The following is a 12,562-nucleotide window of genomic DNA, read 5'->3' as shown; positions in this document are numbered from 1 at the left end:
GTGCCCCCTAGGGTAGCAGGATCACACTGTATTATCATTCACACTTGGTTCTCAAAACCTGCTTTACAGCAGAATATGCACAAGTCAACCATCCATCTGACAGTCTTTATGGAGTTATATTCCCAGGGAGCTAAAATTTTATTCTAAAATCCCTCTGGTCTTTAATGTTTTTCCTTCTTTATTAAATACATGGTTGACCTGCTTGAGTGCACTAAGTGCCTACCGAAGTTAAATATTTGCTGAGCGGCTCAGAATGCAGGGCAGTGACGATTGAAAGGCGGTAGGTCCTTGGACCCTGCCCCCTTGCCCTGCCCCCCAGTCCCGAAAGCCATTATCTCTTGAACGCCTGGACTGCAACGAAGTATTCAAATTGCTCTGAAGCTACAGGAAGGGAAGGATGATGGAGTTTGCTAGCAGGCAGCGCCACCATGCGGTCGCCAGATTTATTCCTGGGTCAAGTGATGGTAGGATAGTTCCAAAGTGAGACTGCTAAAGGTGTATTCGGAAGGCTGCTGTAGCCCAATGTATGGGTTTTTTACAGTTCGGTCTACAAAAGTCAAACTATTGCACTCATTCAACTGCCTCCTAGTTCATTAGTCTGTGAACTAGTCACAGATAAGGAGTGCTTTTCCCTCACTGTGCATTCCCACATCCTTGCAATGTGCCCGAAACACAATAAATGACCGTGGGAAAATGAATAACCAGATCTGTGTCCTCAAGGGGCACCTGGTTAAGTTTCCACTTTGCAGATGAATCTCGGAGAGAGAACGTGATCTCCTGAATGTCGTTAGTTAATGCTGGTCAGTGGCAAAGCTGGGACAGAAACCCTTTCAGGGCTTCTTCCTGTTTCTGCACTCCACCCTGGGATGAAGAGCTCTGGTGGTTCTTATTTCCCGGGATCTCTGAAAACATCCTCATCATATTCCGCTGACTTCTCTCCCAGGAGGCTCTTCCAGTTGATGCCTCGGCCCCGCAGCCTTTGCCCTCCCGCTATGATCCTGCTTCTCCTCCTAAGTATGCTGATGGCCCCGCATGGTGGTGAGTAATGATATTTTACACTGCATTTCTGGCTTGGTCCATAATTAATATGAACACTGGGGAGGACTGTCAAATGTCATCTGATTTGCTTGTTACTACTTTTATCCCCTTGCCTAGGAGTGATGGAAATCAAACAGTAACGATAAGCTATGGGTTTAGTTCAGCTGATATTTTAAGCACCCTATCCAGGGCATGAAGCATGGGATGGGCGATGAGGTGGACGTCCAGGCAGAGCCAAAGGCACTAAAAGCACCACTGGGTGGCCTGTTGGCAACCATCCCTCCCCCTGATAGCGCATCCCCTCTTCCCTTTGCCCATGGACCTCTGTCCCGTGTTTCGCTGGTTTCCTCGGAGTGAGTGTGTCAGCCTTCTTGACATGCAGCAGCTCCCTTTCCCCTGTGCCGGTGTGTCTGGCGGAGAGGCAAACACTTCTACCCCACACTGTAGGGTCTCCACCCCACCGAAGCCTGAAGACACCTGAGCGAGCTCCTTGGCAGGCAGGGTCGTCATTTTGAGTTTGCATGGAGTCTTGGCTACAAATCTGAGACTTCTGGCTCCTTCCTAATTTCTTTCTTGTTTGCACATTGGTGCAACTGTCAAACAGCCCAACTCACTTCTTTCCTTCCTACAGCTGCTTAGGCTCCATCGTGACTGGTATCACCCACTTATCCAGACATTTTCTCCTTTCCTCCTCCTGTTCGGGTCCACACAGCACCAACACGCTGAGCCTCCTTCTACGGTTCCTTTCTAAGCACAATAGTGAGGGTGAGCCACAGTGAATCCACCAATATTGTTGACAATTTATCGTGACTCTGACCTGAGTTAGTGGATTTGCCGAGGTTTACATGTTCCCCAGAAGCCTGTGAGCAGAAATGACAGCACTTCACAGAGACGCCAAGCCTTTTCTTCAGGCCCCAGTGCTCCCAAACACCGTCCCAGACCTTCCCTGCAGGACAGGTGGACACCCACTTGCAGGAGGTGCTGGTTTTCTCTTGATTATTGAGTTCCTTCATGGATGATTTTTTTCCTCATCTAAACCATTTTGCTGTGACGTGGCTTCCCAGGGATAGCGTCACTGGGCTGGTTGCCGGGGCTCCGCCTTTACCAAGACCTCAACCGTCTCGATCAAATTCCAACTGTGGTCTTGACTTGTCTCGTCTTTGATGATGAAACTGTGAAATAGTCTACAGCTTTTCAATTTCTTCCCTATTCTTTAAAATGAGATCTTGGGCACCTGGGTGGCTCAGTCGATGAAGTGTCTGCTTTCGTCTCAGGTCACGATCCCAGGGTCCTGGGATCGAGCCCCGTGCCTGGCTCCCTGCTCAGCGGGGAGCCTGCTTCTCCCTCTCCTCTCTGTTCGTTCTCTCTCTGTCTCTCTCTCTCAAATAAATAAAATCTTTAAAATAAAATGAGATCTCACCCCCCAAAGCCCATTCTTCTAATTTTTCAAACTTACTCTCTTCTCTAACTGACCTTTTCCTTTTCCAAAACAATAAATTTCCCTGTGATCGAAATTACCCCTTCAACAACCCCCAGACACCTTTTACACATCTCTTTAAATGTTTTATTTCTCTATAAGGCTGAGGCAATGGTCTCCTGTTATTATAAACTGTCACAAGCATTTAGGCATCTGTCCTGGGAGGTTTTATTCTCAGACACAAACAGCGAGAGTCCAAAAATTATAGCCATAGAAAGTTTAGGTGCAAGCATATGCATGTCCGTGAGGATTTAAATGTGCCATACCTGCAGCCCCAACTTTGCAGGGCTAAGTGGGTGACTCCCACAGAGATAACACTGCCCACCCAACAAACACACCACATCTTGGTCCAGGCACTACAGGGAGGCAATGAGACAGCAACCAGGAAGGGGGAGAGATCAGATGCTGCACCAGTGAAGGTGGGGCATCCATGATCACTGCTGGATCTGAGGAGCCCTTGGCAAGGCCACCAGGGAGGAGTCCATCAGAAGAGTCCCATGTACCCCAGGACCTGGGTGGTCCATGGTGTTACACCCACTGAGCCAGTGCAAACCCTGCCTGGGCCTTCAGAGCACCCCGCTTGCAGAGCTGGAGCTCTGCCAGGCACCTTCTCGCAGCTGTGCCCCCCACTACTGACTCAGATTTCAAGGCAAGGTTGGGCGTGTTGACAATGCGGAGGGTCTCTGTGCCCTACCAGGCCTCCCTCTGGGATGTTTCTCTGTCCCTGTGGCAGGAGTGGGAGCAGCCTCTTTGTTCGCCTCCCTAGCACACCCAGGGCAGGGGCTGCCCTCCCTCCTCTCTTCACTGAGAGTTGGCTCATGACTTCAAAGGGCAGACATTTGCCGGTGGGATGGTGGTCAGGTCTGTCAGGAGAGGGAGATCTCCTTGGACCTTCCACCTACACCACATGCTCCCTTCATTGGAGAGCTCTCCACCGGCCCACATCACACAGCGAAACTGGTTCTCACTCCCCGTTCTCTGCATGTCCATCTTCCAGAACCTCTGGGAACAGGGGCCGGACAAAGGTGGGTTTTGTACATCCCTGGTTGATCTTCTGGGTAGAATACTTCATAATATGAAACACCACTCGTAACCACCAATAGACTGCATCTTTCCACTCTCTCGAGATGACATCTAATTTTGCTTAAACTTTACAAGGCTAGGACGCTATGATTCTAGTGGGCCATCACTCACTGGCTGAGAAATTGGCCATTTGATGGCGTAGTTCAACCACTATGTGCACATTTGTTCATTAAAGAGCTATCTACTGAACGTGTGCTTTAATGTGTCAGCGTTCTGACCCTCAGTACGTTCCTAATTTAGTGGGGGAAACGGTCACATAAACAGATAATTGCAACATAGGGTCATAAGTGCAGTGAGAGAAGGATGTCCCCACATTACGGGAGCCAGGGAAGGTAGCCCTATGCCAGCCCATGTTGGGGTTTTGGTAGGACTTCTCGAACTTTGCATGGAATCCAAAAACATAAGTCAGTAACGCAAAAGGGAGCAGGTCATGGCTCAGGGCACGGCACAAGCCAAGCCAGGATGGCAAGAAGTAGTTTGGTGTCTGGAAAATGATAAGCATCCCAGAAGCATGGGATTCAAAGAGGGAGATGGTTTGGCAGAGCTAGGCAGGGGCAGATGGAGGGAAGCCTTAGGTTCCAGGGCAGAAGAAGCTAGAGCTTCCTCCATGGTCCCCGACTTCACTGTTGATAAAGTGGCAATGGCAAAACGTGCCCCACAGCACTGGGCAAAGCACTGGATTTGAGGGGATGCCTGCAAAACTGAGCCTGGAACGGGACGAATGCTAGCTTCCTTCCCCTAGAGCAGCACTCCCATGGAACCAGAACTCTCCCATCCCCAAGGACCTGCCTCCCCTCTGGATTTTGTGAGCGAGCCAACTCAGTCCTCTGGGATCAGTAATTTCAAATCCAGGGTGCTTCTTTCGTTGCTAATGAAATGTGTGGGTGTCAACACCCTGAGAGTACGTAGGGGTGGGATTAGGGGGCATGCATCCTTCTTAGCTGTTTCTCAGTGAGCAGACCACCTCCACCTGCCAGGACGCCAAGGAGATACCAGAGAAGTAATTATCGAGGACCAGGGGCTATTTCACAGTTGCTGCCTGAGTAGGCAGCAGATATTCTTAGCTGTTGGCTGGTATGCTAATTAAATCGTTTCTGAGGCAATTACACCAAATATGGAATGCAATAGAGCAATTACGTGGGCTCTATGATAGGGCTCACCTGGAGCTGAAGGAAGTCCTGGGTCTCCCCACCTTCTGAACATCTGCAGGGCACTTCCCTGCGCAGCCCATGGCTCTTGGGCCAGTGGGAATGTCCCTCAGTGGGACCATCCCTCTGTGTTTAATGGTGAGAAATCCAGAGGACCAGAGAGGTTGCTCCTGCCCACAGCCACAGAGCACATCCAGCTGGGAGGGAGGCTGGTGCTGGGCGGACTTCGTCATGTGGACGGGCTAGGGTACGGTGCATAGGAGGGCGGCTGCCTCCCCCCAACCCATCCCTGGAGGGCCCGACAGCAGAGGGTCTGGGGGCTGCCTGGACCCAGGGCGAGCCCACAGGGTTTGTAGATTGGAGACTGCTCTCCTGCAGACAGCACCTGCTAAAGACGTCTGTGCCCCTGAGATAAGTCCATGGTGTTGATGAGGTGGATGAAGAGGTGAGGTCCAAGCAATGCAAACCATTTGTTAGTGTGGAGGGGACAGGGGGCAGTGAGTGGAAGAAGTTGGTAGTAATAGTCATAATAATGATGAATGGCTGGGGTAACATTTTCGTGTCCTCAGCACACCTCTCAGCGCTACTTAATCCACTCTTGACACACTTCTTTGATCCATGATGTCAGATCTTTTTTTAAGATTTTATTTATTTATTTGAGAGAGAGAGAAAGAGAGAGAGCATGAGCAGGGGGGAGGGGCAAAGGGAGAGGGAGAAGCAGACTCCCCATTGAGCAGAGAGCCCTACAAGGGGTTCGATCCCAGGACCCTAGGACCAAGAACTGAGCAGAAGGCAGACGCTTAACCCACTGAGCCACGCAGGCGCCCCCATGCGGTCAGATCTTGCAGGCTCAAGTTCATCTGATACCACAGCATTGCTCCAGCCCCTCTCGATTCCCTGCAGATCCCCTGCTTCATACTGAGCGCTCAAGGCCCCTGGGGACATAGCCCAGCCTAGTGACCAAGTATGGGAAAGGGCCAAGTCCCACTGGCTCCCTGCCCAAATATTTCACACAATTCAAAACTTGCATCCTCTCACCATGTCTCCACTGTGGATAAATGAAGGGTAGGGGGCTGAGTCTCAGCATGCATGGATCCCTAACAGCTGTTGATCATTTTGTGTGCTGATAGTGTGGGAAAGCCATGTCCTTGATGATAAGCTCTCTGGGGGTTGGGAGGGCCTCTCCTTGTCCACACTTATTTCCGCCTATCTTTCATCTTAAGGCACTCCAAACATGCAATCTAAATTAAAATGGTTTGCTTCCTATGCAACAACAGGTTCAAGATGAGTTCCCAAATCTCTCTATCTTCCACCAGAAGGCTACTCTTAAGGCCAACCCATCTGAAACACTGGGACCACCTTATTTTCATCAGAGACCCAGCACACAGCAGGTTCTAGAAAAAAATACATAGAATTGAATTTACCTGCATCCCCTTCCCTCCTGGCTGCCCCTCCCAGCAAGTGGAAGTGCTCCTACTAACCCTTCTCTCCTCCTTGATTATAGGGGGCCATCCTCTGGACACCCCACACCTTCCACAGGAGCTGCCTCCGGGACTCTCAAAAAATATCAGTAAGGATTTTTGAACTTTTCTTAGACGACCTCACCAGGTAGAAAGTTGTCTAGGATATTGGCAGGGAGAATGACCCCTTCTGAATATACCACTCACTGCTGGGGCTCTTGTAGGCAAAGCGATTCAAATAAGACTCAAAAGCCTCCCCCTCCGCAGTCTCCCCTCTGTCTGACCCACCTCTGCTCTCTCCTTGGAGACAAAATATTATAACTTCCATCAAATGAAGGTTAGCTGAAAAGGGAACAGGGAATGGAAATAAATGGGCTGATTGTGAGGGTTATATGGTCACAATATTTTAGCTTCAAATTGAGCTCTGATCCTTCTAGAAGGTAAGACAAAAAGAGAAAGAAAAGGTATTCCAGAGCTCTACCGATAAGAAAAGAGGACCCATAATTGTTCCTTTGGGAAGGGGAGGTTTTCCTGGTGATAGATTGTGAAGATTTCTCAGGTGGGTTCCTAGCTGGGTACTGCTGAAGACCATGATGCATAGTGAACCATCTGGTCACGTTGGCCCAGAATTTAAGATTCATTTCCCACCTTGCAGAGAGGTGAGCTGAGTCACCAAGTTCTTTGTGCATGAGCCCATGCAAACAAAGTGATCAGTCCCACCCAGACCCAGATGACCATCTGACCTCTCTCAAAATGCCATCACCCCCATGGGAAGGGCAATGCCCAGGCCAAAGAGAACCTCTAGTAGATGTTAAGACTCACAGGCCACACTTGGCACTTGGAAGGATCAAGGCCAGGAAGCCCTGTGCGCCATCAGGCCATGCCAGTCATTCCTTTTCAAGGAGAGTAGCCCCGGGGGTGATCCCCACATCTCCCTGGAGCCCCCAGGGAGCAGCTCAGGTACAAGGGAATGGGACTCACATGAAGCAGCCACAGGACCTGCCCTGGCCTAGAAGCTTCAGTCTGCATTAGAACTAGTATCTCTAGTAACAGTTCCATAGGTATAATTTCTGGGATGCCCAGAAAAAACATGCTTCAGTTGCAAGAGTTATCACACTGAGGGAGCCCCCAGACAATGACTTCCCACCAGGGATTTATAGTTCACCCATGGTCCTTGCCAAGTCCAGATACACCTTATCATCCAGGGTCTTTTGTACCACCGAGCAATGTTGCCTGGTAACACAGTTCCCGTCTCATCTTCTTGGGTCTCCATGGTAACCCGTGTTACTAGAAAGTTAGTCCAAGGTCAAATCTATCCTTAGAGAAAGAGAAAGGGTTTTGCTTACTCTTTACAGGGGTGGGGCAGGGCGAGGAGGCAGGGCAGGGGAAGGGGAGAAACCAGAGCTCTCTGATTTGTTTTCTCTACCTTCCACTTAGATATCACATCCTTCCCTGGGGTGTTTAAAAATGTCGAAAGTGTCGCCGACATTTTTGGTAAGTTAAATGCCAAGGTGCTTCTATCCACCAGGTGTCAGGGCATGGGGTGAGTGTGGGAACTCTAAGCAAACTACTGGGCCTGGGGCTCCCCTGCTCCCACCACCCCAGCAAGCTCTGAGCTGTGTGATCCAGAGAGTAGTGATGTCTTTTACTGCAAGATGAGTCACCAAGCTGCCAGGCGCCTTCATAGTCCTTACTTCCTTAGTCCTGACCACACCACAACCTGGCCAGGAAGGGAAAGGTACCCCTGTTGCACAGGGGAGGAACTGAGGGGAGTTATGTGACATGCCAAGAAGGAGGGAGCTCTCTTCTGTGTCCAGAGCTGAGTGCCCTCCACCAAAGTTGTTGGATTTTCTCTCCCCAACTACTAAATATACATGATAAAATATACATACATAAAGCCTAAGAATCCCAAAGATTGTCAAGTATTCCATTTCTCAATTAGGTATCTATCTTGTGACCAGCGATTGCCAGGCACCATGATGGTTCCCATCATTGTTTTCTAGAAGTAGCCCCCAAATAAGGCTATCACAGGATTGACAGAAGCAAGGAGCGCTGAACTGCTCTTGGATTAGACCATGCTTGCCAGAGGACGGCACTGAAAATATGTAGGTGACTAAGTGTGGGTGCCCCATATGTTTTTGAGTGAAAATGAATATTTATATAAACACACACAAGCCTTAGAGTGTCTTTTTCCTTCAGTACAGAATTATTTCTTCATTTTTCTGATTAGGCTATGTGGAAACAAAACACGGGAAAGGAAGTTTGAATGGGGTAGGAAAAACTAGAATAGTCTGGGTGAAACTAGTCCTCGCAGACCACTCTTTGACCTCCCCAAGCTTCCCTGTGGGTGACCCTGTGCATTAGAATCAGGGCTGTGGGGTCACCCTGTTAGCATTTAACAGTCCTCTGATCAGACGGGTGGAGAAAGGGGAGGGTGAGCATGCAGCTTAAAGTAAAAATCAAAAACAAAACAAAACAAAAACTGGAAATCGTTCTCTTGCCAATTTTGTTTACAGGAGCATTCTTGTTTAGGGCAAATCATTACCACTGGTTGATACCTCAGGCAGATCTCTGACCTTCAGTTCCTTTATCTGTGAAATAGAAGTGACAGAATAGCGTCTGCCCTGCAGGATTAACATGAAGTTTATGCGGTGATGGACCAAGTGAATGCTTTCTAAAGTGTGACTCACTAGCAAGCTTAACCATTATTCTATTTTAAGCATCTAGCACAATTTCTGGCACATAGTAGGCGCCCCAAATTATTAGTGTCTATATCCCTTCTCTTCCTGCACTGGATTACAGTTCCCCAGTGCTGGGACTGTATCATTTGGGATCCATTCAGCAGACTCATAGTGACTTAAATAACAAAGACATTTAATTATCTCACCAAAGCTGAAAGCACCAGGATTGGTGCAAGAGCTTAGCACAGGTATCAGCGACCCAGCAGCTTCATTCTCTCCCCGCTGCTATAACTAAGCTTACTGGCTCTTCAACTTTAGACTTCAGGCCTCATGGTGGCCAAGTGGTTGCTGTAGTCCTGGCCAGCATATTCTTACCCATATTTAAGGAAGGAGAAAAGTGTAGATCAAAAGGATCTCTTTACATGCCTGCATTCTCTTTTTTTTTTTTTTTTTTAAGATTTTATTTATTTATTTGGTAGAGAGAGGCAGCGAGAGAGGGAACACAAGCAGGGGGAGTGGGAGAGGGAGAAGCAGACTTCCCGCGGAGCAGGGAGCCTGATGCGGGGCTCGATACCAGGACCCTGGGATCATGACCTGAGCCGAAGGCAGACGCTTAACAACTGAGACACCCAGGCGTCCCTACATGCCTGCATTCTTTATTATGAAAGAAATAATTCCCAAAAACCTCTAACAGACTTCCCCTTAAGTGTTTCTGGCCAGATCTGGATCACGTGCTCAGTCCCAGGCCACTCACTGTCATGGAACCTGGGATTAGCATGACCAGCTGAGAATGAGCAAGTGTCAAACGTCCACAGGGACTTAGGGAGGAGGCTCACCTCCCCTGAGTCCCTTTCAGCTTTGTTGGTAAGGGAGAAGGATTAAATGACTGTTTGTTAGGGGGACAACCAACAGGGGCCATGGCTTATAAACCCACCTCCCTTCAATTGTTCAGAACAGTTGTGAGTATACAGTAGGGGCTTATTGGTTGCTGAGGTGTGGGAAGTCCCAGGCACAGGGGCTCCTTCCTTGACCCTGGTTCCCAGTCCCCTCCCCGCTGTCCTCTCCCCGCAGACTGCCTGGGCTCCCGCTTCACCTGGCTGCAGGCTGTCTTCACTAGCTTCCCTGCGCTCCTCCAGTTCGTGAGTGGTATGAAGTGTGTGGCCAGTCTCTGCCCCCGGGACTTCGAGGACTACGGCTGTGCCTGCAGGTTTGAGATGGAGGGGCCGCCTGTGGACGAGTCTGACAGGTGAGCCACACCCACAGGTGAGCTGTCAGAGGCCTGGCTGGTACCTGGGCAGAGCACAGATGTGGAGAGCTTTCTTGTCTTGTCTTGATTCTCCTTACCTGTGGGGTGACTGGCTGCCTCGCCTTTAAACTGTCACGTATTCTGTGATTGTCTCACATCCTGGGGAGTTGTCAAGATCCCGTATGTGTCTGATATGCAGAATTTCCGTGTAGTGTTTCTCCAAGTTGGGTCTTCAGGTATCAGAACTACCTGGATGCTTGCTAAAATGTAGATTCCAGGGACCCACCCCAGACCTACTGACTCAGACCACCTTTAGCTAGACCCCGAAGTCTGAATTTCAAACAAGCTCCCGGGTGACTCTTAAAACATAAGAAAATTATTCTTTATTCAGACAGTCCTGGCCACCAGGGGTAAAGCAACTATGAAGGTTTCTGTTTAATTTTCCACAAACGTGCTCCAATAACATTTGAACACTGTGCTTAATATAAGCAGAATATTATCCCTGCCTCAAAGAGCTGAACAGCTAGCGGGGAATACAGAGAAGGTATGAGGAGTCGGTAAAGATACGTGCCCTCCCTGCACACAGGGAGGGAAATTAACACAAGATATCCGCTTTTACACATCAGACTGGCAATAAAATCTAAAATCTGAGAAGCATCGAGTGTCAGCAAGGATCTGATAAACAGATACTGACACTGGGAGGGGCAGTTGGGAAAATTGGGTAGACTCTGTGTGTCAAGGCGTGCAACCCGTGACCCTGTAATTCCGGCTCTCTGCTCCTTACGGATGGCGTGACCCCTGGGCGAGGTACGTCATTTCTTTGTGTTCCAGTTTCTTCCTCTGTAAAATGGAGGAAGTAATAATACCTTCTTTATAGGATTATTATTTAGGATTAAATGACCAAGTACAGAGTACGGTGACTGGGGCTCTCCCTGGCTCATTGAGTTTACTTACTGAGAGTATTAGTGATTGGTTGCAACGGTAACGGGAATGGTGGGGTGATGCCAGGGGTAGTAACAGTACTAGCAATACTAGTAATCTCAGTAACTGCAGCCACAGCGACAGCGACAGCACCAGCGGGAGGAAAGCAGGAAACGGAGCCCACGTGTCTCCCCATACTCCGGGATCCATGGCCCTACCTCCCTGGCGTGGTACTTGTGCCCGAAGCCGGTGTGATGGAGTGTGCGCTCTCATAATCCTGGGAAGGACAGCCCATTGTCTGCCCTGGCATTTCTCCACGAGGACGCCCTCTTCGGACGCCTTGCCCACAAGGCGCCAGGGTAACCTCCATGCTCCTCAAACACCAGCCACAGGGGACAGCGCGTGCCCACGGCCTCCTGCTCCACCCAGTGTCCTCTAAGGGGGGCCTGCACCGTGTTATTTCTTGGCACCCTCAGCATGGACCACAGCACGGGGTAAATTAACTCACACCAGGCAGTCAACCCCCAATTGCTTTTCAAGTTAATTAGTTAATTAAATAAAAAGGGAGATATCCTTTTTTTTTTTTTTAAGATTTTATTTATTTATTTGAGAGAGAGAGCATGAGAGGGGGGAGGGTCAGAGAGAGAGGCAGACTCCCCGCTGAGCAGGGAGCCCGATGTGGGACTCGATCCCAGGACTCCAGGATCATGACCTGAGCCGAAGGCAGTCGCTTAACCGACTGAGCCACCCAGGCGCCCGTAAAAAGGGAGATATCCTTGATTGATCAGGGATAATGGCTTTGGAGTCAAGCGATAGATCTCTCCCCTTTCCACATCTCCAAGGGAAGGTGTAAGTTGCCTCTGGATAAGAAGGGTATTTCCCATCTTTGGGACCATGAGCAAACTGCCTCCCGGCACTCAGCTCGTTGACGTTCAGGAAGAGAGAGTGGGATCCTGAATGCAGCAGAGCGTCAGGATGGTTTCTGGGAATTTGTTACCTTTCGGGTCCTCCCTTACCACTTCCTCTAATTATTAGAATACCTTGTCAACCTGGAAGTCAAAGAAATGAAGCAGTAATTCACTGTCTGAATGATGAAACTGCTGATGGCCCCAAACTGGCAGGATAATGAGTCACACCCAATTTCTATGACGGTACACAGTTCAGTTGTTGGGGGTGTGGATTTCCAAACACCTGGAGGGCTGGCCATTTCCACCTTGAACCTGCACACCAGATTCAAAGAATAATTGCTGTCATTTATTGAGTGCCTACCTCAGGGCAGGATCTATAGAGATGTTTTCTTGAATCTCCAAAAATTCTTGAGTTAGGTAATTTGAGAACGTTAGTAGCTTGTCCAAGGCCATCACCTGTCTGTATATTTTTTCTCTTTTACACTGGTCTCCACTGACCTCTGTGTGCACTGCAAGAGCCTCCTGACTCCCATTTTAGCATCAGCCTCGCTCTGTGATCAACTTTGACCTTGGCGAGTTATTGAGCACTATGCGTCTCAG

The 12,562-nt window shown here is 49.3% G+C and overlaps 1 protein-coding gene across 1 annotated transcript in view; it reads left to right on the top strand.

Moving 5' to 3' along the window:
- The first annotated feature begins 992 nt into the window (after nt 1–992).
- The window catches only part of OC90 (otoconin 90), a 29,618-nt gene continuing 18,048 nt past the window's right edge, over nt 993–12,562 (top strand). Inside the window, exons 1-4 of the mRNA XM_035011110.1 lie at nt 993–1,038; nt 6,251–6,316; nt 7,644–7,700; nt 9,959–10,133. Of these exons, the coding sequence (XP_034867001.1) occupies nt 993–1,038; nt 6,251–6,316; nt 7,644–7,700; nt 9,959–10,133 (344 nt within the window). The remainder of the gene's footprint in view (nt 1,039–6,250; nt 6,317–7,643; nt 7,701–9,958; nt 10,134–12,562) is intronic.

This window comes from Mirounga leonina, unplaced genomic scaffold (genome assembly GCF_011800145.1).
Source record: "Mirounga leonina isolate KUSES-001 unplaced genomic scaffold, KU_Mleo_1.0 Mir_165, whole genome shotgun sequence".
NCBI lineage: Eukaryota > Metazoa > Chordata > Mammalia > Carnivora > Phocidae > Mirounga > Mirounga leonina.
This window is presented reverse-complemented; position numbering and strand designations above follow the sequence as displayed.